Source organism: Hypomesus transpacificus, chromosome 1 (assembly GCF_021917145.1).
Source record: "Hypomesus transpacificus isolate Combined female chromosome 1, fHypTra1, whole genome shotgun sequence".
Classification (NCBI taxonomy): domain Eukaryota; kingdom Metazoa; phylum Chordata; class Actinopteri; order Osmeriformes; family Osmeridae; genus Hypomesus; species Hypomesus transpacificus.
In genome coordinates this window covers 12,266,380-12,291,365 of record NC_061060.1, presented here as the reverse complement: position 1 = coordinate 12,291,365, position 24,986 = coordinate 12,266,380, and the positions used below count along the sequence as shown (strand labels likewise).

The following is a 24,986-nucleotide window of genomic DNA, read 5'->3' as shown; positions in this document are numbered from 1 at the left end:
GTTTGTAGACTGAACGGAGTCAGATGTTTACTGGTTCAACAATGTAACGTTGAATCAGAGAGACGTTTACTGGCTGGTCTCTTTGGGCTCCTAGACAGTGAACTGTCATTAAGGAGATGGAGAGCATTCCTCTAATCTTCCTTCTCAGGTGGTTTGACTTGATTCAGACTTTGGGTTATGGTGTGTACATAAGGTGGTTTCAGGTCTGTGTGTAGGTTAGGGTGAGTGTTTTCTGGGCCAGCATCATGTGATCCAGCCTTCCTCCTCAGATCTGCAGGCGGAAGGAAGCAACCCACTGTTGGGGCTCTGAGGTGGGTGAGAAGGGAGGTTGGATGAGTGGTTAGGGAAAGGAGTGGAGGTTCGAGGTAAAGTTGTTTAAGTGTAATAAAGGAGTGGAGGGGGGGTTGCAAGATAAAGAAATGCTTCTGATGCAATCACGTCCCCTGACCATTGATTTAGCAAGATGATGAGTCCACAGTGTGTGATGAGGTTCTAGAACGGTCTCCTGGTTCAGTTTCTAGGAAACCTGTCCCCAGTCCCTCTCCAGGTGAGCTGCACCAGGTAAGTCAGGGACAGTAAAGGGTGCTGTGAGGGTGCCAAGACAGTTCTGGTTTCCAGGACAAGGTTTGAGGATGGAGAAATGTCCTGTAGTCTGGCTCTCAGGGTGGCAGGACTTTCAAGTAAAGATCCTGGCCAGAGAAGTTGCAGCATCTGGATCTGAGTTGACATGACAACGGTAAAAGCTTTGTACGCCACCTGCTAGCTCAACAAACACAAAGAAACTCCAACGGACCTGAGAATGCAGAGTACAGAATTGTTCCTTTGTCACCCCTGTTATTAACGGAGACAGAAATACAGGTCTTGCTATGTGGCTGTGTCTAGCGTTAATCTGTTAAATGCAGTGTAATGTGATTCAGCCCGGACACGAAAGCTGGTTTCTCCAGCAGAGATAGCCTGGATCACTCTGACCCTGGATCAGCTCTCTCTGACCCTGAGATTATTTTACTCTTAGCCGGTACGTTATCAGCACAGGGGTCATGGCAACCACTGATTGCTTACCGCTCTGTCTTCTCTCTCTCTCTCTCTCTCTCTCTCTCTCTCTCTCTCTCTCTCTCTCTCTCTCTCTCTCTCTCTCTCTCTCTCTCTCTCTTTCTCTCTCTCTCTCTCTTTCTCTCTCTCTCTCTCTCTCATTGTTCTCAGAAAGAGATATTGTCAAAATGACAGTGACAGCGGTGTGTTTTTGTGTGTCCGAGGTTAGAGTTAAGGTCAACTAATCCTCAGGTGTCAGGTAGCTGAGCAGTTAGGGAATCGGGCTAGTCGTCTGAAGGTCGCCAGTTCGATTCCCGGCCGTGCCAAATGACGTTGTGTCCTCGGGCAAGGCACTTCACCCTACTTGCCTTGGGGGGAATGTCCCTGTACTTACTGTAAGTCGCTCTGAATAAGAGCGTCTGCTAAATGACTACATGTAAACCCTGTCCCCATGCAGTCTGTCAAGTGCTGATGTCAAATTTTTACCCTCTCTCCCTTCTCCACAGCCTCTCCCGAGACGGTGCTTAGCTCTTGTGTCCTGCGCATCCTCCCCACCCTACCCTGCCCAGACCCACCGCCCTTCCCCCCCCACACCTGTGACCCAGCCGGTTCCCCAGCCGGTTCCCCAGCCCCCCTGCTCCCGCCGCCCTGCTCCACAGAGCCAGCATGCTGAGCCTAGAGCTGGGCCGCCAGCTGCGCGTGCCAGAGCTGGAGGAGGTTCACAGCTTCCTGAAGAGCCTCTCCACCAGGACTCTGGTGGGCGTGGCTGGCGTGGCAGCCCTCACCACCTATTGGCTGGCCACCAGGCCCCGCCCACTCAAACCCCCATGCGACCTCAACATGCAGTCTTCCCTGGTCCAGGTGTGTTTGCGCTTGTCATGTTTTAACCCTGGGTGTGTTTCTGTCTGCTGAGGATGTCTGCCGGGGGGGGGGGGGGGGCAGTCCTTGGGTTCAAATCCTGCTCGGGGTCATTTCTACATGTCTTCTCCTTTCTTTCTTCCCTACATTTCCTGTCAGTCTCATCTGTCTTTGTCAGATAAAGGCAAGAAAAAGGCCAACAAATGCTTTGACAGACACCATTGTGGTTTTTACGTTGGTTTTATCCAATCAGGGCGAAGAGTTTGCCCGGCAGTCAGTGTTGGTGAACAGCCCCATGACTTATTATTACGAGGACGCCAAGACCATGTACGAGTTTTTCCTAAGAGGTGTCCGGGTATCTAGTGAGTATCCAAACCTGTAGAAGCATCAGAACCATCATCAAAACCAAACTATCTTTGCTAGAACCGTTAGGAGACCTTTGAAGATCTTTGTGCTTTTGTGTGTATTGGCCCTGTGTGTATGTATCGTGTTGTATTTTTTTCACTGTGTCTCTGTGTGTTTTCGTCTCCCAGACAACGGGCCGTGCCTGGGCTCCAGGAAGCACAAGCAGCCATATGATTGGCTGTCGTACGGCGAGGTGGCGGCACGTGCCGAGGCATTGGGGTCAGCGCTGCTCCACAGGGGTCACTCTGCCTCCTCTGACCCCTACATCGGCATCTTCTCCCAGAACAGACCGGAGGTCATTTTATACACACACACACCACACACCACACACACAGATACACACATACAGATACAACAACAAACAACAACAACTATGAATACAAATCATAAATACAGGAAACACCTCATAAACAAGAAGGCACACATACAAATGTGTTTATATGAAGATTGAATACTGAAACAAGTGTTGCCAGTATGATTAGTAAACACACCTGTGTGTGTATTTTCTCAGTGGACCATCTCAGAGCTGGCCTGCTACACCTACTCTCTGGTGTCCGTTCCTCTCTATGACACACTGGGCACTGAGGCCATCGCATACATCATCGACAAGGGTAGGTCACCATCACCGTGACCACATACTCTGAACTCATCTTTCTGTCAATTAGTTATTCAGTGAATTCCTATTCACCTGGACATATGTGTGTGTGTCTGTGCATGTGTGTGTGTGCATGCAGCCTCCATCTCTACTATTGTGTGTGACGTGCCAGAGAAAGTCTCTCTTGTGTTGGAGTGTATGAGAGGAAGAGAGCACAGCGTCAGAACCATCGTCCTGATGGACAGACTGGACCCAGAGCTGGTTGCCCGAGGCCTTGAGGCTGATATACAGATCCTCAGCCTGGCAGACATGGAGGTGAGGAGCTGGGGCCAGGGCCGGGGCCAGGGCCAGGGAAGGTAGCTGAGACTGGGGTAGAAGGCTGTGGTAGAGGGTACACAGTGGGCAGGAACAGTTGCTGGCTCTTCCTGTGATCTGTAACATCCTCCTCTGTTTTTGTCTTCTAGGTGATTGGCAGGGCCCACCATCAACAGCCACGGGTCAGTATACAAACCCCTCAATCCTGATTGGATGACATTGGCTTGTGATTTGTTTAAACCCTGCTCCTTGTGTCTGACCCCCAGCCCCCCAGACCTGAGGACATGGCAGTAATCTGTTTTACCAGCGGAACCACAGGTGTGTGTGTGTCAGAGATAGCTGTGTCTGTGTTTTGACTTCTACCTGCAAGATGTGTATGTATCTTCTTTAGGAAACCCAAAGGGAGCTATGCTGACTCATGGAAATGTTGTTGCCAACTGCTCGGCCGTCATCAAGATCACTCAGGTATGTGTTTATATGCAAACAAGGATGTTGGCACTCTCAACATCCATGTCAGCTGCTAGGGATCGCTGGCTGGCTCTCTGGCTGGCTGTTTCGTACTCTCATGAGGAAACACTAAGCTGTGGTCTTTTCTCTCTGCTCACAATTTCTCGTCTAACACCACTGCCTAACACCATCTATCCTTCTCTCTTCCCACCCTGTCTTTTCCTTTTCCCTCTGCTCCAGTCCAGCCTCCAAACCAGCCATGAGGATGTGCTGTTGTCTTACCTGCCTGTAGCCCACATGTTTGAGAGGGTTGTGGAGGTACACGCACACAATAACGTGATCCCTCCTCTCCCCCTGTGTGTCTCCTGTTATGTGTTCTGTGGGGTTTCGTGTTGCGTGTTGTGTGTGTTTGTTCTGTTGCCGCTTCACTAGGCTATCTGCATAATAGACCACAGTGATGCTCACATCTCCTACCTGCCCCTGGCCCACATGTTTGAGAGAGTAGTCCAGGTACGTTTCGGATCCACCTGCTCTTTCCTCCTACCCCACTGCTGCTCGCATTGGTTACCCTCTGTTGTTACCTCCCTGCTGTTACCTCCCTCTGCTGTTACCCCCCCCCCCCCCCCACTTTTACCACCCTGCTGTTACATCCTTCTACCGCCCCCCCCCCCCTCCCCTCCTTCCCCTCTTCAGGGCGTAATGCTGGTCCACGGGGCGAGGATCGGCTTCTTCCAAGGTGACATCCGGGGTCTGATGGATGACATGACCACCCTCCGGCCCACCATCTTCCCTGTGGTTCCCCGGCTCCTCAACAGGATGGTTGACAAGGTGACCTCACCCTGACCCCAGACCCTTGAAGCCTGACCCTACATGGGTGACCATGCTATTTTTGATTTGTAGACACAGGTTATCAACAGTATCTGCTCTGTGTGTGTGTGTGTGTGTGTGTAGATATATGGTCAAGCCAACACATCTCTGAAACGCTGGCTGTTGGGTTTCGCCTACCGGAGGAAGGAGGCAGAGCTAAAGCGGGGCATTGTCCGAAAAGACAGCCTATGGGATCGCCTTATCTTCAGTAAGGTCCAGGTGAGCACTTCCTGTCAACGCCTCCCCTAGTGACAGTATTACTAAAACTGGTGTTCTCCCAGTTCTACAGCCTGTCTCTCTCTCTGTCTCCCCCTGCAGGCGACCCTTGGTGGCCGCGTGCGCATGATGATCACTGGTGCTGCCCCTGTCTCCCCCACCGTCCTCACCTTCCTCCGCGCTGTGCTCGGCTGCCAGGTCAGACGACACTAAGCATGCTGGGATACGTGCCTCTGGCCTGCTCTGACTGATCCTGACACGCTGTTCTGTCCCCACAGTTCTATGAAGGATACGGTCAGACGGAGTGTACTGCTGGGTGCACACTGACCATGCCTGGAGACTGGACAGCAGGTAAGACACACACACAAAGGCACACACACACACAAACATACACATTGTTGCCTAAAATGTGTTTGTGTCTCCAGGACATGTCGGTGCTCCTCTTCCTTGTAACTCTATCAAGCTGGTAGATGTGGCAGAGATGAACTACCTGGCTGCTAATGGGGAAGGAGAGGTGAGGGACACGTTGGCAGGCTGGTTCACTGGCAGGCTGGTTCACTGGCAGGGTGGTTCACTGGCAGGCTGGTTCACTGGCAAGCTGGTTCACTGGCAGACTGGTTCACTGGCTGGCTGGTTCACTGGCAGGGTGGTTCACTGGTAGCTGGTTCACTGGCAGGGTGGTTCACTGGCAGGGTGGTTCACTGGCAAGCTGGTTCACTGGCACGCTGGTTCACTGACAGGCTGGTTCACTGGCAGGCTGGTTCACTGACAGGTTGATTCACTGGCAGGCTGGTTTATTAGCAGCCTGGGTCACTGACATGCTGGTTTACTGGCAGTCTGGCATACTGCAATAAAGTATTCCTTGGCTGATACAACAGTACATTGTCAGCATGCTATTATCTGTGATGTTGTAACAGTTGGGTGTGTGTGTGTGTGTGTGTGTGCAGGTGTGTGTGAAAGGGCCCAATGTGTTCCTGGGTTATCTTAAAGACCCAGAGAAGACTGAAGAGACCATTGACGCAGACGGCTGGGTCCACACTGGAGACATCGGGAAATGGCAACCGGTCAGTCCTGCTTTCTGACACACCACCATCAGAAACACACCTCCACCACACTGTTAAACACAAATCTGACATATCCGTGTGTGTGTGTGTGTATGTGTGTGTGTGTGTGTGTGTAGAATGGCACGTTGAAGATAGTGGACAGGAAAAAGCACATCTTTAAGCTTGCTCAGGGGGAGTACATTGCTCCGGAGAAGATAGAGAATGTGTATGTCCAGTCTGACGCGCTCGCCCAGGTGTTTGTCCACGGAGACAGCCTGCAGGCCTTTTTGGTCGCCATTGTGGTGCCCGATCCTGACTTCCTGCCTGGCTGGGCCAAGAAGAAGGGCCTGGAGGGAGAGGGATACCTGGATCTCTGCAGCCGCAAGGTACTAAACCTGACCTCTGACCCTTGAACCTTGCTTACAGGAACCCTAAACCATAATCCCTAACAATATGGGGTATTTCCTCCTCACATCACAGTGTTTGCCTTTCTTCCTGCTCTGCTCTTCCTCACTGCCGCTGTTTTCCACAGGAAGTGAAGGCGGCCATCTTGCAAGACATGTTGAAACTGGGCAAGGAAGGAGGTCTAAAGTCGTTTGAACAGGTAGGATCATACAACACTGCCAGGGATCATTTACCACCCTGTAATAAACACTACATGTGTTCAATGTTACTTGAACATGTGTTTGATACGATGCGTTATTGAAGTGTGCTTGAGTCCTTGTGGGTGTATGTTCCAGGTGAAGGACATTGCAATACATACAGAGATGTTCTCGGTCCAGAACGGCCTTCTCACCCCCACCCTGAAGTCCAAGAGAACGGAGTTAAGGAACTGCTTCCGAGAGCAGATCGACCTGCTATATTCGTCTAACAAGATGTGACCTGGTGGACGCGTGCGAAGAAGAGCAGGAGGACGAGGAAGTCGAGGAGAAAGGGGGGAGGAAGCAGGAAGAAAAGGAGGAGAAAACAAAAGGGATATACGTATAAAGGGAAGAGGAACTGTGGAACTGTGCTGTAACTAAGGACTGATCATTTGACAATACCATGCCTTCCTTGTTCTCCAATACAGAACTACCAACATGGGGGTCAGTGATTTATAAACTGAATTATAAACATGGCCGCTGGTCTCAGAAACGTTTCCAAATGCACATTGCCCTTAGGGTTGTCTTAAGCTTGTTTTACTGTGACACTCCTAAGCCATGATAACTCAGTTTTACTGTCACACATTAGCCAGTGTCTCCCTCATCGGGTTTAATGGAAGTTTAGATGGGAAGAGCAGCAGGAGTTGTGTGTTAAGGTGTGGTGCTAGGGTCCAAACCCAGAAAGTTATTAGTTCTTAACACTGAGCTTAGCCAGGAGGCCATGTATCTTGACTCAACTGTGAATCAATGTGTTCAGGGAAGTCTGCTTGAGGCTAAACAGTATGTGATGCAGCTTCCAGTAGTCACATACTGGAATTATAATCATCTCTGGAATTTATGCATGTTGAGGCATCAACGTAATTAATGGGGTTATCCATGAGGGAGGGAGGGAGGGAGGGAGGGAGGGAGGGAGGGAGGGAGGGAGGGAGGGAGGGAGGGAGGGAGGGAGGGAGGGAGGGAGGGAGGGAGGGAGGGAGGGAAAGGTGCTGTTTTAAAGAATGGTAACCTGGCCAAGGACAGACAGATGCCAGCCTGATCACTTGTAATTGGAGATTTTAACAATAGGTAGCCTATATGTTTAATTTATTTGTCAAGGTTCTAATGAAGGATAGCTACAAAATGTCAATTAACAATTTCAGCACAGTTTTGCAATAAATAAAAAACAAAAATTTGGTAATGTGAATTTGTTTTCTAACTTGTGATTAGTCTCTTCCTCTATCGGGGACATGTGGGCTTAAAATAAGTACAAACTCTGTAACGGCTGTTTAATGTTCTTATTTTACAAATACACCGTTTGGGTTAATGAGCGAGGATTGGATTGTTTTGCTTTCCGTACTCGTCAGATGGAAAATGGTATTGAAGGGGGTAGTTTTCAGTGTTTTACAGGACACTACGTTATTTGTTGCGAAACGAATGTCAAAATACATAATAATATACTTTATTATCTAAATTGTCAACACACAGTGATGCACCCAACACACAGTTTTTCATAAAGTAGACATTACCAGTTACAATACGCCTACCCTTTTTGGATAATAGGGCGGTCCGTTGAAGGCTCGAATATTTTTGCGGGAGAAAAGAGCTGAGACTAGCGTGTGTTTATATTTTGTTCTGACAGCATATCTATCCATCACCTCGTCGGATACGGACAATCTTTGCGACAATAATGTGGTGATCACATGCCAGTTTCATGAGGTAGCTAAACAATTCAATTGCTCGCGATCACGACATATATTTCAAGTTGACAAATGTAACTAGTCTTTTTTTCTGTAGCTAGCACTAGCTGTTTAGCTAACCTCGAGCTTTGCATGTGTTGTTAGAAAAGTTCATGCTACTAGAGCACAATCAGCTCTCGTCGATAGAACAAAAAACCTGAACTTGCAGACGCATAACCCACATACTATCCCACTTAATTTATGGAAGTTTAACGAAAGTGAAGAGCATTATTCCTAACATGTTCTCACAGCTCTAGAAAGAGAAGAGCGAAGATGCCAAAAGTCGCCCCCCAAAAGGAAAAGGTTTGTGAATTTTTGTGACTGCTTATGACATTTCTATTACTACTGGATGGATCCAGTTGATCATGTCTTCCTTTTACCCGTTTCTTCCTGTTGTCCCTTTCGGATTGCTCAGCCTGAAAGCAGCCCATCCTACCTGAACGTGTCTTCCATTGAGAAAGACAGCTCATTGCACGAGCACCACAACTATGGTGAGGCTATAGGGCTACTGAATACCAGTCTGGTGGCAAGCTAATTTGCTGGTGAGCAACTAGACTAACTAGTCCCTCCTCCACCTGTTGACCTAGGAAACCCCATGCACAGCACTGCCTTGGAGGAGGATCTGAGTCATGTGGTGGAGCATAAAGAAGGGGCTCAAGCGAGGGAGGGACAGCGACAGCCTCACCAGAGCGGCACTGTAGTGGCCCCTAAAAAAGCCCCCCGGACTGGTCGAGGAAAGGCCCAGACCAAGGACAAAAGTGGCCAATCGTCCCCAGCCAAGGCCCCTGTTCCTGGGAGGACAGAGAGGAAGAGCCAGGGACTCAAGGACAGGTAGGCTGGATTGAGTGATGTGCTTGGCTGGTGACCAGTCACGTGATGGAGACTGACGGGGTCAACCAGGCAGCTTTATAATGTTGTGGTTAATCCGCTCTGTGCTGGGCAGGCCTGTGAAGAAGAGGCTGAAAAGAGCAGCAGAACCCGTTAAGGTGTCTCAGCCCCAGGCCGTCTCCACAGTCTCCCCCAGCTCTCCTAGCCCCACCAAGAAGAGACGGAGACCTTCTCTGTCCTCCGAGGACCTTACTGACAACGAGGACCCCAACTGGGTAAGGACCATCCAAGAGGAACAGCTTTGTGAGTGAACATTTGAAGACAGATTTGGATTGACCTTCCGGTTCGTCTCACCCCCAGAACGATGGCCAGAGGAGGGCCAAGACCAGGAATTCCTCGAGTGAGAAGGTGAGCAACAGGAAGTCCCCTGGCAACAGGCTGAACAACAGGAAATCGTCTGGTGAGAGGAAGAGCCTCCAAGACAAGAAGAGGAAGTCATCATCAGGAACTTCAGGTAATTTCTACTGGGATCCTATTGGTTGGACCCTCCTATAGAGACTTCAAGAGCCCTCCAATCCTGGAGATCAGATTCAGACCTTCAATCAATCGATTTTATTTATAGAGCACAATTTAAAAACAACAACAGTTGACTAATGTGCTGTACAATGTGTTTGCAGAAACCTCAAATACAGCAAAACTTTCCATAAAATATACTAACATCCCCAAAAACATGAAACAACAGATAAAAAAAATATGTAGTGTTGGAGCTACATATTTCTGATAGAACTCGGTAAACTGTTACGTCGGTAACCTTCACGCACATCCTTACTCTCTGCCTCTTCTATGGGCTCGACTTCCTCGCCTTTCTCCTGTCCTCCTCATTGGCTGTCGTCTCCTCTCTCACCCCTCCCAGACACGGCAGGTGCCGTACGCGAAGTGGACCTGCTCCAGAGGGTGAGGAACCCTAGTGAGCTAGATGTGGTCCTAGACTCTTTCCTAGAGTTCACCTCCCTCTACAGGTCAGTCTCAGTTGCCCCTCTGTGGCTGTGGGTGTGGTGCAGGTGGGTGACGTTAACCAGGGTGTACGGTCTGTACAAAAGCTTTGTATAGACCTCCTGCAATAGGATTTCTTGGGGTACGACCTCTGTGGATCTGGGAGGAGAACTGTCTAATCTGACCTATCGAGAAAAGGTCCTCACGTTTGAATAATCGCAGTTATGACTCAATCAGAGGAACATTGGGCCGAGAGGAAGTGAGATCTCTGGATCTGATATTGACCTGGTGATGTCTGGTGCTATTCCCTCAGCGAGGGCGTGGGGTCAAAGGCAGTGTGTCAGGCGATAGACGCCCTCTCTCACTCCGTCCAGGAACAGCTGTCCGAAAGGGTAGGCTTTTGTTTGCTAACAGCTGGTTTGCTGTGTGTGTTGTGTTACCTACTGTTATGTGAATGGCATGGACATGATCATTTGTCTGTCCAGATTTCTGCAGCTAAGGAGCTGGACTGCCTACGGAGAGACACAAGGAAGGTAAGACCGTCTACGGACCTATGGGGCAGTCAATCACTTAAGGTCTTAAAGAGGTCAAATAATTAATTTGTCATGCACAGATTAACACATGACATTCTGGTTCATACATTTCTTACAAGGCAACAGCCGCATAATAGGCATAAACATATACAAAAAGCAACAAAAGCACATTTTATGAGAATATTGGAAAAAATTACAAAAACTTTAACTTTGACTTCTTTTACTTCTACCGGTAAAAGGGAAATACGATAGCGGTGACACAAATAGCAATATAACATTATAGTACCACTAGCAGCAGAGATGGTTGTGTAGACAGTTATAAAAGGGGGAATTCAATATAGGGATCAGAGGTCATCCTGATGGCATCTGTGATTTCCTAGGTGGCAAGTGCCATCAACAAGAAGAGAGAGAGGCTGCTGGAGGCCAAGAACGAGGCCATTGGGTGAGAGATTTTGTGTGACTGTTCTCATACAATAGCCTTTGTTGATGGCGTTGGTACAGTTGCTTCTCCAGGGATTATGATCAGGGTTCATTGGGGTGTGTTAGGGTTAGGCAATCCCAGGTTAATAAATAGTTGGCATCCCTCCACAGGAAAGAGAAGGAAGTTCGGGGGCTTCAGAGAGAAAAGGCCAGACTGCAGCAGCGCCTGGAGGACCTCCGAAAAGGCTCTGGCCTCCTCTCAGGGCTGGCAAACCTGCACAGAAACTACCGGCAGCATGCCGACCTGGACCAGCCCCTGCAGGTGAGCTAGGTTCCCTGTAATCTAGAGTTGTGGTTCTAAAACTGGTCTAACCTCAGGACCCACTTTTTTCCTCGTCATCACCCCCCAAAAAATTACATTCCAAACCATTATGATTTATTTCATAAAACAATTTGTGCAGCAATCCACAATGTCTATGTACTGTTCAAAACATGCAAATACGTTTTCCTGGATATACAACCCCCAAAACTGCAAGGGGGGCACCGATTGGGTGCACCGTATTTTCTTTTGAAACAAACAGCGCTGCAATTTTGATTGACACTTTGACATGTGTGTTCTAGAATGCAGGCTGCACGGTGTGAGCTTATGCACCTTTCAAAATAAAGCGCACAATCGGAAGTTCGGTAACTTAAGTTTGACTTTTTGACGGAGCCCAAGCCTCGACCCACTCCACACCAGCTCGCGACTCACCCAGGGTCGGCTCAAAGGGGGGCAATGCCCCCCCAAATGGAATGCTATGCCCCCTCCAAAAATTATTTTGTTCAGGTATAAACAAGAAATACCGGCGTTGGCTATACATTAAATATCAAGATGGCCACACTTTCCTGCAGAATATGCAGGTCTGCTCTTATTTTGACTCTCATACATGCTTTGTAAATGTGTGCCCCCTTTGTGAAAAAAATGCCTCCCCATTTAATTTGTTCTGGAGCCGAGTCTGGACCCACCAGTTGAGAAACACGAATCAAGATGTTAGCTCTGTTCCGCCACTGTTGTGCCTTGATACCCCAACCCAGTCTACCTACCTCTGGTCCTTTGCTCCATTCTATTCTGGCTGTAGCTGACCTAAGTGCTGACTAGCTGATATCGGCTAACTGATGTTTGTATCTCCCCGCCCAGTACGGAGTGTCCAGTCTTCCAGCTCTACTGCTGGAAGCACAGCGGGTTCTGGGAGCTGAAGAACAGCTGAGAACCCTCAATGGCAGGCTGGAGCAGGTCCTGGAGAAAGTGACCTGAGACAGCTATACATCCACACAAACACAAATTAGAGCAGCAATGTGCACAGACCATACATGGAAACAAATACATCCAGGAGACAGTCATAGCAGAAGCGTTTTTTGTGTGCTGCAGGAACTAAACATCAGAAATGACTGTATTTATGCATGAAACATCTTTCATTGTGTCATAATAAACGTCATGTTAGAGCATCTGAAATGTTACTGTGTGATTGTATCACATTGTATCTCGATTGTATGTTGAGAGTTTATTCGTGGGTAAAGAGCACAATCCACTAGATAAAGTGGTTAGATAAAGTGTTTCAGTTTCACTTTGACTTTGGACATATTTTTATGGTACTGTACGTGTCTTTCCTGAGGGAGCTATTCGCAGGTGTGCCATGAATCTACACATAAATCCAACAGCATTGCAGAAATCTGCTGCGTTGTTTTTCCAGGGAATCCGGATTCCAATTGGTTCAAAGTAGTTGAAGTGTATTAGGTTCTGTACAGTACGATACGATAGGACAGAAGGTTGACTTTTCATTTATTTAACCTCTTCCCGATCGGAACCGACTACACGGTAAGTTGTAGTCTGTTTTCTGAACACGCTAGAGCTATAACTTAGCTTGTTGTATAAGCTTTCTAAAGACGAATTACTTTGTGTACTATGTTGCGTGTGTTGACATTTAGACTTCTTGGGAAGGGCAAAGACTGGCTAAAAATGATCAAGGTAGCTAATACAGTATATAGACAAAGTAGCTAACTAACCCACCCTTCCTGAGAGTAGCAGAGTATGACACATACCTAATTGATTGACAGCTATAGTATTTTTACTTTCCTGTTTCTTCCTGTGTATAGCTCCCTCCCTCATGGATAACCCCATTAATTATGTTGATGCCTCAACATGCATCAATTCCAGAGATTATTATAATTCCAGCATGTGTCTACTGTAAACTGCATTACATCAGGTCCGATTTTGGAATCAGACCTTGAGGGGTGCTCAGCTCCCAATGAGAATGTGACATGAATACAGTGCCTTGCAAAAGTGCTCAACCCCCTTGCTTATAAATCCCTAATTTCTCTGGATAACAATTAATACATTTTTGTATTACTATGCAAAATATTGAATTAATGTACAAAATAAGGATGTCCCTTTCTTCATGAACTACCAGCATCAAATGATTATAACAAAATACAAATGATTATTATTTATTATCATTTTTTTAGGGGTGCTGAGATGAAATTTAGGGATGCTTGAGTCTAAAATCGCCATTGAGCTAGAGCCCAACTGTTGCCTTCTTCGTAAACAGACTTGTCTTAATTTGACCTGTTAATGTGAATTGACCAAACATGGATCTAGCAGACGGTAACTTCTCAAGTCAGCCTGTCCGATTAGATAACCGTTTTGTTCTTGAGTTGTTTATTTACTTTACTTGGAGAGACGTTTCAATAGCTACATGTTTGTCTTTTCTAGCTACACCAGTTTCTGCCATGTCTAGCCAGGTGGACGGTCATGGAGACTGTGTGGATGCCAAGGCCATAGCAGGGCAGGGGTAACAACAACCTAACCGGACCTGAAACTTAAAAATGAATTAAATTTCCTGTTATGCCCTTTGTCTTTGTGTGTGGTGGTGCTTTCCTTTATATGGTACTTACCTGATGCTTTTGTATGGATGATCTTCCCCATTAGTGGTTCAGGAGTGACACTTGGGCTGATGGAGCAATGAGTAACATCCCTTTTCCCTTGTGTGTGTGTGTGTCTTTTTGCTATGACCGTGTCCCCAGCAAACCTGTTTCCCCCAAGCAGGGGACCAGTGAGGTGGACTCTCGGCCTCATGTGGACATGACATACAGGTACAAGATGGACTACCCCAGCCTGGGACAGTGCATCATCATCAACAACAAGAATTTTGACAGAAGCACAGGTGGGTTCCTGCTTATGTAGCTACAGAGTTGCTGACGCATAGCATAGCTTTCCTGTCTTGTATCTCTCTCTCTCTCTTCCGCTCTCTCTTCAGCCTGCCTTGTACCAGCAAGATTCTATTTTCAACTTGAACTTCTTCTTTGTCTCTCTGAAAAAATGTGGGATTTGTCATGTGCTTATGCTAATTACAATCAGTGGATGCACCTTATTATCTGTCAATGTACTGTCTTATTTCATATGTGTTCTTATTTGAACCTATATTATGTTCTGATGACTCTCATGAATCTATGAGGTGGTATCCGCCTGATTGAATAACAAGACTGCTAACTTCCGAGAGACTTTGTTACCACCGACAATGTGTTTTACCGATACTGTCATCAGTGTTTCCTTTAGGATTTATTTTATTAGTGGGGGCAGGTCTGTCCGAGAAAAAACCCAAACAACCCCCCCCCCCGTATGCACGTCTGTGTGAGCAGGAATGGTTATCCGAAATGGGACAGACGTGGATGCAGACAACGTTAATACGGTGTTCTCCAGCCTGGGTTACAATGTCAAAGTGTTCACCGACCAGACAGTCCAACAGATCCGGGAGCTTCTCTTTAATGGTGAGACTTAACCCAACTACACCTCTCTACTGTGCATTGGAAAGTATTGAGACTCCTTCATTTTCTCCACATTTAGTTTAGTTATAGACCTCTTTTAAAATGGAATATAGAAAATATTGCTAATTCACTGAAAACTTCAGGGAATATAGACTTTCGAAACAACTATAATCTTTTTCTAGAGAGCTGTCTGTCTGGCTCAAATAAGTAACTGGGCAAGATGGACCTTGGTCAAGTTATCCATGAATCCAGAGGTCACTTTTAAGAGGATCTCTGAGTTCCTATTCAGATATAGAGCATTCTAGAATGACACCCATCTCTGGAGCACTCTGTTGATTTCAGCCTTAAGGTTACAGGGGGTTGAAACCGGAAGCCACTGCTGAGGCAGTTAGCAGCATGCTCAGAGCTTTTTGAACAGAAATTAGTTATTACTCAGCATTAAGGGGCAACAATTAGAGAAGCTGCAAGATCCAGGTCTGCAAAGCTGGAAGAAGAATACCCAAGAAGTTGTAATTGCTGCTAAAAGTTCTTCTACAAAGTACTAAATAAAGGGTATGAATATTTGTAACATTTTGATTAATGTGAAATGAGCTTTTTCAGTTTTATGAAATCTGGTTTTTATTCATCAGTATAGTATATTGTGTTAATTTTGTTAATGACAATGTAATCCGCCTACTACAGTCGATAACAAAAAACTGTGGAAAAGAAAGATTCATCTCAATACTAACCCTAACCCTTCTGTTTCATCCGTCTGTCTAATAAACAAAAAATATATAGTTTCCAAGGATGACCACAGCCAGTCAGCCTCCCTGGTGTGTGTGCTGCTCAGCCACGGTGATGAGGGTGTATTCTACGGCACGGACAAACATGTGGAGCTGAAGGTTCTGACCGGAATGTTCAGAGGAGACCTCTGCAAGACCCTGGTTGGCAAGCCCAAACTGTTTTTCATCCAGGTAATACACCTGCCTAAGTGCTACACTTACAGTATACACAGCTATACTGCACTGGTGACACACCAATACACACATAAATTGCACTGGTGCTACACCTGTACACACCAATACACATCTATACTGCACTGGTGCCACACCTATACACAGCTATACTATACTGCACTGGTGCTACACTTATACACAACAATACACAGCTATACTGCACTGGTGCTACACCTGTACACAGCTATACTATACTGCACTGGTGCTACACCTATACACAACAATACACATATATACTGCACTGGTGCCACACCTGTACACAGCTATACTATATTGCACTGGTAATGCACCTATACACAACTATACTATACTGCACGGGTGATACACCTATACACGGTAAAACACAGCTATACTGCATTGGTGCTACACCTATACACACCAATACACAGCTATACTGCATTAGTGATACACCTATACACACCAGTACACAGCTATACTGTACTGCACTGGTGCTACACCTATACACACCAATACACAGCTATACTGCATTAGTGATACACCTATACACACCAGCACACAGCTATACTGCACTGGTGCTACACCTTTTCACACCAGTACACAGCTATACTGCACTGGTGCTACACAAAGACAGTCCCACTCTTCAAAACGGACTCTTCTGTCAGGCTTGTCGCGGTTCAGAACTGGATGGGGGAATTGAGACTGACGCCGTGAGTGACGATTCTCCTGAGAGGATACCTGTGGAGGCCGACTTCCTGTATGCCTACTCCACAGCCCCAGGTACACACACACACATTTCAGGGACCCTCAGAACTCTGTGTCATTACATTTATGCATTTAGCAGACGCTTTTATAAAAAGCGACTTCCAAAAGAGAGCTTTACAAAAGTGCATCGGTCACTGATCATAACAACTAGATAGCCCCAAACATTGCGGGTAACCAAAACATGAAGCATACATTGTGAAAACTAAATAGGTCCCAAAGGGAAGAACTATAAGAGCATGTATTTAAACAAAACACACACACCTCAGGAACCCTCAGAATGCTGTGTTTGTTCTCTCCCCTGCTTCTTTGGACCATCGTGTAACAGTGTATTTGTTCCCCTAAGGCTACTACTCATGGAGGAACACCACTAATGGTTCCTGGTTCATGCAGTCTTTGTGTGAGATGCTGCAGCGCCACGGACATGTGCTGGAGATCATGCAGATCATGACCAGAGTCAACCATAAGGTGGCGCTGGACTTTGAGTCTAATTCCAACAACCCAGGCTTCAGTGCCAAGAAGCAGATTCCCTGCATCGTGTCTATGCTGACCAAGGACCTGTACTTTCCTCTGTGACCATCAGGCCTGGACAGCCAGTCTTCAGGAGAACTGTATTAGCTGGCTTATTGGGTTAGGATTAAATTGTTCAAAGGTGACTAGATTTTATTGAGATTTTATATCTGCATGTCATGGATTACTCTGGACCAAATGTAATTGTTTAATTAGGTGGAGGGGGGAGGGAGGAAAAGGTGCTGTTTTAAAGAATGGGAACCAGGCCAATTACAGACAGATGGCAGTCTAATCACTTCTAATGCATTTCAGTATTCTACAGAAAAAAATGAAAGGGTAGAAACCCATGGAGATTTTAAATTAACAATAGGTAGTTTTTTAGGTAGTAATTTATTTGTCAAGGTTCTAATGAAGGATAGCTGATGTTTGAATAGCATATTAGTAGTGCAGGAAATCAACATTACAAAATGTCAATAAACAATTTCAGCACAGTTTTGCTATAAATAAAATGCTAACATTTGGTAATGTGAATTAGTAATTTGTGATTAGGGCTGCAACTAACGATTATTTTAGCAATCGATTAATCTGTCGATTCTTTTTTCGATTAATCAATGAATCGGATAAAAAAACAAAAAACAAAAAAGCATTAATTTCCAACCCTTTATTCAAAAACAGAACTGACATGTTCACTGCCTTTTAACCAATTAAAGGAATAGTGCGCAGGGTGACAATGTCACCAGCCAATCAGGAGCAACCTTCAATTATGTTTTACGGCTATTTTCTGCTGTAATCACACATTAGTCTTACTGCAAAACCACTATGATGGGAAAAGCTATCGTCAATACTGCCTTTGATTTTACTTGACGATTTGCCACCACTCCCATTCCTTGGTTATATGTAAGTAATCTTTTATTTTTATTGTCTTTTCATTGTAGTTATTAACCCTAAGAATGTAGTTTTTTCCTTGTAAATTGTATTTTTGTATTCCTTTTATTGCCTTTATTGATAGGACAGAGAAAAACAGAAAAATGCAAGGGGGAATTAAGATGATTTCTTTTAGCTTTTATTGCCTTTATTGATAGGTTGGATTAAAGTGGGAAATATAGAGGAAATTACATGCAGAAATTGCTCCAACAGAGACATAAATTAACATGGGATAAGGGATATATATACACTGCTCAAAACAATTAAAGGAACACTTTGAAAACACATCAGATCTCAATGTGGAAAAAATGTACTGATATGGCCGGGTTTCCCAGATTCGTTAAGAAGCTCTTAACGCTAAGAGCTTCTTATGAACATTCTAAAAGCGTTCTAGAGCATTCTTAGAACGCTCCAAAGAAGCTCTGAGCGTTAAGAGCTTCTTAACGAATCTGGGAAACCCAGCCATTGACAGTTGAATATCTTAGGAACAAAAGGATGACACATGTTTGATATAAATACAAGTTTTCAGCCTAGAGAGAGTTCATTTTACAGACACTCTGAAAATCAAAGTGACATGATGAGATGATGATGAAAATTATGTGGCAGGCTAGTCCATTTTGCCAAAATTCAATTTCTGCAACTCAAATTGCTTCGCAATATCCTGTGTGGCCCCCACATGCTTCTTGACAACGTCGCGGCATGCTCCTAATGAGACGACGAGTGGTGTCTTGTGGGATGTCCTCCCAGATTGGTCGAAGGGCATAAGTGAGCTCCTGTAAAGTCTGAGGAGAAATCTGGCGGTGTCTGATAGACCGAAATGTCCCAGAGCTGTTCTATCGGGTTTAGGTCAAGGGATCGTGAGGGCCATTCAATTGTATCGATTACTTCATCCTCCAGGTACTGCCTGCACTCTCTTGCCACAGGAGGCCCGGCATTGTCGTGCATCAAGAGGAACCCAGGACCTACTGCACGAACTTAGGGTCTGACCATGGGTCCAAGGATATCATCCCGATACCTAATGGCATTTGCGTCCCTCCATGGATATGCCTATGGGGAGTCAGGTGGCTGAGCGGGTAGAGCATCGGGTTAGTAATCTAAAGGTTGCCAGATCGATTCCTGGCCGGTGCACGGGCAAGGCACTTCACCCTACTTGCCTCGGGGAGAATGTCCCTGTACTTACTGTAAGTTGCTCTGGTTAAGAGTGCCTGCTAAATGACTAAATGTAAATGCCTCCCCAAACCATTACTGACCCACCACCAAACCAGTCATGCTTAACGATGTTGCAGGCAGCATAGCGTTCTCGTTGGCTTCTCCAGATTCTATCACAGGTGCTCAGGGTGAACCTGCTCTCATCTGTGAAAAGCACAGGGCGCTAGTGGCAGACTTGACAGTTCTGGTGTTCTATAACAAATGTCAAGCGAGCTCCACGGTGCTGGGCAGTGAGCATAGGGTACACTACAGGACGTTGGACCTGAGGCCACCCTCATGAAGGCTGTTTCTGATTGTTTGGGCATAGACATTCACACCAGTGGCCTGCTGGAGGTCATTCTACAGGGCTCGGGCAGTGCTCAACCTGTTCCTCCTTGGACAAAGCAGCAGATATCGGTCCTGCTGATGGGTTGAGGACTTTCTAGGGCCCTGTCCAGCTCTCCTAGAGTAACTGCCTGTCTCTTGGAATCTCCTCCATGTTCTGGAGATTGTGCTGAGAGACACATCAAATCTCCTTGCAACGGCACTCATGGATATGCCATCCTGGAGGAGTTGTACAATCTGTGCAACTGCTGTAGGGTTAAGAAATCGCCTCATGCTCCCGGTAGTGATAATGACTCTAGCTAAAGCCAACACTAGTGGAAAACCAGTCAAAGAGATGAAGAGGGAGAAACTTGAAACAGCCTCCACATGCAAAACCTATAGGGAGGGAGTCAGATGGCTGAGCGGTGAGGGAGTCGGGCTAGTAATCAGAAGGTTGCCGGATCGATTCCCCGCCCAGTATATATATATATAATTGTGTGTGGCATAAACTGTTCCCCTGCTAGCTTCAGGGATCTTCAGTTATGTTAAATGTGACGTTTAAGTATTGTTTGGAGTGCCAATTGTATCTGTACATATTGGGCAACCTTCCCAAAGTAGAGTTTACTACTAAAACTCACTTTATTTGGACAAAAGGTTCTAGCTTTGCCTGTCCCCTTTCCCCAAGGTTAGAGGCACTGTGAAGACAATGGGAATAATTAAAACAGAAAAGAAAGCTCAGAGGACATGCGTATGGGCAATGGCTGGTGAAACTGAATCTTTGGTAAAAACTATGAAGAGCGCTAACATTACAACCCGAGATACAGGGTATCTGGTCTGAATTCTCTATTAACAAATTTGGACAGGATGATAAGAAAAAACGTCATTGGCTGTGGGTCACATGGACAAGAAATTGAAATGGAGTGAGAGATTTGATCATTAAACAGGAGAAGTCATCAGAGATAAATAGTTATGTATGATGCAAGTTTAGAGACACAACTCTATTTACATATCAAAACATTGAACGTTTTTGGCCAAAAATATTCCCCCAAATAAATATTATGCCTATTTTTGAAAAATAAGTGTTGTAGTACAACCAACAGAAGACTACTTATATGTGATGCAAGTTTAGAGACACAAATCTATTTATCTATACAAATATTAAACGTTTTGGCAAAAAACAGGAATCAGATGGCTGAGCGGTGAGGGAGTCGGGCTAATAATCAGAAGGTTGCTGGATCGATTCTCCGCCGTGCCAAATGACGTTGTGTCCTTGGGCAAGGCACTTTACCCTACTTGCCTCGGGGGGAATGTTCCTGTACTAACTGTAAGTCGCTCTGGATAAGAGCGTCTGCTAAATGTAAATGTAGAAAATATTCCCCCAAATTATGATTAAGCTTATTTTTGAAAAGTAAGTGATGTAGTACAAATAGCAGGAGACAAGTTTTAATTGAGGTCCGTTTAGAAACACTACCTCATTTAAACATTAAATTAATACATATTTTATTTGTATCTCTTTTCGGTGTTGTAGTTTGTAGACGTTCCCTAAGCACTCGTCTTATACTGCCGTCTCACCGCCGGCTGCTCGTAGAGGCCAATGTTATTTCTTCAGGTTGCAGGACGTGTGGTTTTGATGAAAATGACTTTGTAGGTCCTTGTTTACCTTACATCAGTACGAAAGATGCTTTATTTGTGATTTAATAACATTTTGCAACAGAGTATTGATCCCGGAAGTTTGAATATGTGAATGTCATGCCAACTTTACCGAACTAGGCTACGTGTCTTGCCTGAGGGATCTATTCGCAGGTGTGCCACACCGCCCATAAATCGAGTACCATTGCATAAATCTGCTGCATTATTTTCCAGGAGTCCGATTGGTTCAAAGTAGTTGGAAGTGTGTAATCTTCTGTACAGTACGATACGATAGCAGAAAGATTGACTTTACACTTATTTAACCGCTTCAGATCGGAACCGACTACACGGTAAGTTGTAGTCAGTTTTCTTAACACGCTAGAGCTATAAATTAGCTTGTATAAGCTTTCTCAAGACAATAAACACTTTTTGTACCTTATGTTGCGTGTATTGACATCTATCTAGTTGTGAAGGGCGGAGACTGGCTAAAAATGATTAAAGTAGCTAATACAATACACACACATGCTAGTCAAAGTGGCTAATTTACTAACCCACCCTTCCTGAGTGTAGCAGATGCAATACAATCTCATCGGGGATTTTGTATTTAGAGCGAGGGGGGGAAACAGCCACCCCCCTGAAACGAGTCTCTGCAGATTGGGTTGTCTGGAATGTTGACACACATACCAAATGTATTGTTAACACATTTTGTATTAAAACTTTCCTGTTTAGTCCCGAAGTGTACAGAGCCCAACTGTACTTTATAGGCATGTCTTAAGTTGACCTGTTAATGTGAATTGACCAAACATGGATCTAGCAGACAGTACGTCTCAATTCAGCCTGTCCGACCAGATAATCGTTTTGTAGCCTACTTAAGTTTTTTATTTATTTTATTTGGAGAGACGTTTTAATAGCTACATGTCTGTCTTTTCTAGCTACACCGGTTTCTGCCATGTCTAGCCAGGTGGACGGTCATTCAGACTGTGTGGATGCCAAGGCCATAGCAGGACAGGGGTAACAACAACCTAACCTGACCTGAAACTTAATAATGAATTATATTTCCTGTTATGCCCTTTGTCTTTGTGTGTGGTGGAGCTTTCCTATATGGTTCTAACCTGATAAACTGGTTTCTATGGATGTCCTTCCCCATTAGTGGTTCAGGAGTGACACTTGGGCTGATGGAGCAATGAGTAACATCCCTTTTCCCTTGTGTGTGTGTGTGTCTTTTTGCTATGACCGTGTCCCCAGCAAACCTGTTTCCCCCAAGCAGGGGACCAGTGAGGTGGACTCTCGGCCTCATGTGGACATGACATACAGGTACAAGATGGACTACCCCAGCCTGGGACAGTGCATCATCATCAACAACAAGAATTTTGACAGAAGCACAGGTGGGTTCCTGCTTATGTAGCTACAGTTTCTTCCTCTCTCTCTTCAGCCTGCCTTGACCAGCCAGATTCTATTTTCAACTTCTTCTTTGACTCTGAAAAAATGTGGGATTTGTCATATGCTTATGCTGGTTATGCTAACTACAATCAGTGGATGAGTTATAACCTTATTATCTGTTAATGTATTGTCTTATTTCATGTGTGTTCTTATTTGAACCTATATTGGCCGGGTTTCCCAGATTCGTTAAGAAGATCTCAACGCTCAGAGCTTCTTTGGAGCGTTCTAAGAACGCTCTAGAACGCTCTTAGAACATTCTTAAGAAGCTCTTAGCGTTAAGAGCTTCTTAACGAATCTGGGAAACCTGGCCATTATGTTCTAATCACTCATGAGTCTGGTGTGGTATCCGCTTGATTGAATAACGAGCACCTATTGGCCGTACGTTATCTCTGTTTTCCCTTTTCTACTATAAATACTCTCTTCTGACCTTCATGCCTCAGAGATACTTTGTTACCACCGACACTGTGTGCGACACTTTGTCACTGTCCTAAAAAAACCCTGAACACCCCCCCCCCCCCCCCCCCCCCCCCCGTGTGTACATCTGTGCGAGCAGGAATGAACTTCCGAAACGGCACAGACGTGGATGCAGGCAACGCCATGAAAGAGTTCTCCAGCCTGGGTTACAAGGTCAGAGTGTTCACCGACCAGACAGTCCAACAGATCCGGGAGCTTCTCTCTAATGGTGAGACTTAACCCAACTACACCTCTCTACAGTGCGGTGTGGAAAGTATTGAAACTCCACTTTCTCCACATTTAGTTTAGTTATAGACCTCATTAAAAATGGAATATAGAAAACATAATGTTCCCAGGGGACTTCACAATGAAAAATGAGACTCAGAGACAAAAATGTGAGAAGCTGCCTAGATCCAGGTCTGCAAAGCTGGAAGAAGAATACCGGTAGAGTATATTGTGTTAATATGGATAACGAAAATGAAATCCGCCTACGCCAAAACATACTGGGGAAAAGAGAAGCCGTCTCAATACTTTACAAAGGTAAACTGTACAGTTTTCTGTTTCATCCGTCTATCTACTTAAACAAAACAAATCTAGTTTCCAAGGATGACCACAGCCAGTCAGCCTCCCTGGTGTGTGTGCTGCTCAGCCACGGTGATGAGGGTGTGTTCTACGGCACGGACAAACATGTGGAGCTGAAGGTTCTGACCGGAATGTTCAGAGGAGATCGCTGCAAGACCCTGGCTGGCAAGCCCAAACTGTTTTTCATCCAGGTAATACACCTGCCCAAGTGCTACACTTACAGTATACATACCTATACTGCACTGGTGACACACCTATACACACCTATACACAGCTATACTGCACTGGTGACACACCTATACACACCTATGCACACCTATACTGCACTGGTGCTAAACCTATACACACCTATACTGCACTGGTGACACACCTATACACAGCTATACTGCACTGGTACCACACCGAAACAAACCAATACACAGCTATACTGCAATGGTGATACGATACAATGGTGATACGATACACCGATTCAGACCAATAAACAGCTTTACTGCACTGATGATACACCTATTCACACCAGTACGCATTTATACTGCACTTGTGCTACACTTATACACACCAGTACACAGCTATACTGCACTGGTGCTACGCAAAGACAGTCCCACTCTTTAAAACGGATTCTTCTGTGATTCTATGTCTGGCGTGTGTGTCAGGCTTGTCGTGGTACAGAACTGGATGGGGGAATTGAGACTGACGCCGTGAGTGATGATTCTCCTGAGAGGATACCTGTGGAGGCCGACTTCCTATATGCCTACTCCACAGCCCCAGGTACACACACACACCTCAGGAACCCTCAGAACTCTGTGTTTGTTGTCCCCTGCTCCTGTGGACCACCGTGTAACAGTGTATTTGTTCCCCCAAGGCTACTACTCATGGAGGAACACATCTAATGGTTCCTGGTTCATGCAGTCTCTGTGTGAGATGCTGAAGCGCCACGGACATGTGCTGGATATCATGCAGATCATGACCAGAGTCAACCATAAGGTGGCGCTGGACTTTGAGTCTGCTTCCAACACCCCAGGCTTTAGTGCCAAGAAGCAGATTCCCTGCATCGTGTCTATGCTGACCAAGGACCTGTACTTTCCTCACTGACCGTCAGGCCTGGACAGCCAGTCTTCAGGAGAGCTGTATTAGCTGGCTCATTGGGTTAGGGGTAAATTGTTCTAAGGTGACTGGTTTTTATTAAGATTTTGTATCTGCAAGTTGGAGGATTACTCTGGACCAAATGTAATTGTTTAAACTATAGGCAGACTTCCAATTTTCTCAGGCTTAAAAGGGACCTGCTTAACATGGGAATGCAGTCTTTAAGTGGATATTAAGAAGGGATTTAAAATGACTGATCTGGCAAGGTATGTTTCCTCATGAGCAGAATGAAAAGCTCTCTCAGGTTTTAAACAATTCAATTACATGAGTGCCAAATATGTCTATTTTCAAATGTCTATATAAACAACATGTTTATGCGGCACATTTCGATTTCTATTCATAACAATAAAATATATTAGGTTTATATACAAT

General features: G+C 45.6%; 4 protein-coding genes across 5 annotated transcripts; all 4 read left to right on the top strand.

Moving 5' to 3' along the window:
* The first annotated feature begins 1,642 nt into the window (after nucleotides 1-1,642).
* Nucleotides 1,643-7,293, top strand: LOC124463167 (long-chain-fatty-acid--CoA ligase 1-like). Its single transcript, XM_047014976.1, has 18 exons — nucleotides 1,643-1,890; nucleotides 2,141-2,249; nucleotides 2,421-2,587; nucleotides 2,804-2,903; nucleotides 3,027-3,202; nucleotides 3,352-3,384; nucleotides 3,469-3,520; nucleotides 3,594-3,667; nucleotides 4,082-4,159; nucleotides 4,343-4,477; nucleotides 4,601-4,735; nucleotides 4,835-4,930; nucleotides 5,011-5,083; nucleotides 5,158-5,246; nucleotides 5,680-5,796; nucleotides 5,913-6,161; nucleotides 6,308-6,379; nucleotides 6,516-7,293. Exons 1-18 carry the CDS (start codon nucleotides 1,696-1,698, stop codon nucleotides 6,654-6,656), a joined length of 2,091 nt encoding a protein of 696 aa, XP_046870932.1. The 5' UTR covers nucleotides 1,643-1,695; the 3' UTR covers nucleotides 6,657-7,293.
* Nucleotides 7,294-7,759: 466 nt separating this feature from the next.
* cenpu (centromere protein U) lies at nucleotides 7,760-12,391 on the top strand. The gene is made up of 12 exons (XM_047022607.1): nucleotides 7,760-8,111; nucleotides 8,383-8,434; nucleotides 8,547-8,622; nucleotides 8,719-8,962; nucleotides 9,075-9,234; nucleotides 9,320-9,473; nucleotides 9,873-9,978; nucleotides 10,266-10,344; nucleotides 10,438-10,485; nucleotides 10,866-10,927; nucleotides 11,077-11,227; nucleotides 12,083-12,391. The coding sequence occupies exons 1-12, from the start codon at nucleotides 8,107-8,109 to the stop codon at nucleotides 12,197-12,199; spliced, it is 1,254 nt and encodes a 417-aa protein (XP_046878563.1). The 5' UTR covers nucleotides 7,760-8,106; the 3' UTR covers nucleotides 12,200-12,391.
* A 140-nt stretch (nucleotides 12,392-12,531) lies between these two features.
* Nucleotides 12,532-17,526, top strand: LOC124469373 (caspase-3-like). 2 transcript variants are annotated; one of them, XM_047022620.1, is made up of 7 exons: nucleotides 12,532-12,760; nucleotides 13,655-13,733; nucleotides 13,966-14,105; nucleotides 14,581-14,709; nucleotides 15,484-15,659; nucleotides 16,325-16,439; nucleotides 16,768-17,526. In XM_047022620.1, exons 2-7 carry the CDS (start codon nucleotides 13,672-13,674, stop codon nucleotides 16,995-16,997), a joined length of 852 nt encoding a protein of 283 aa, XP_046878576.1. In that variant the 5' UTR covers nucleotides 12,532-12,760; nucleotides 13,655-13,671; the 3' UTR covers nucleotides 16,998-17,526. The 2 variants fall into 2 exon arrangements, with proteins under 2 accessions (XP_046878576.1, XP_046878584.1); XM_047022628.1 differs by lacking the exons at nucleotides 12,532-12,760; nucleotides 13,655-13,733; nucleotides 14,581-14,709 and having other exon boundaries at nucleotides 13,740-14,105; nucleotides 16,768-17,523.
* A 3,391-nt stretch (nucleotides 17,527-20,917) lies between these two features.
* On the top strand, nucleotides 20,918-24,985 carry LOC124487141 (caspase-3-like). Its single transcript, XM_047049267.1, has 8 exons — nucleotides 20,918-21,011; nucleotides 21,231-21,346; nucleotides 21,929-22,007; nucleotides 22,242-22,381; nucleotides 22,990-23,118; nucleotides 23,487-23,662; nucleotides 24,125-24,239; nucleotides 24,334-24,985. The coding sequence occupies exons 3-8, from the start codon at nucleotides 21,946-21,948 to the stop codon at nucleotides 24,561-24,563; spliced, it is 852 nt and encodes a 283-aa protein (XP_046905223.1). The 5' UTR covers nucleotides 20,918-21,011; nucleotides 21,231-21,346; nucleotides 21,929-21,945; the 3' UTR covers nucleotides 24,564-24,985.
* The last annotated feature ends 1 nt before the right edge of the window (nucleotide 24,986 follows it).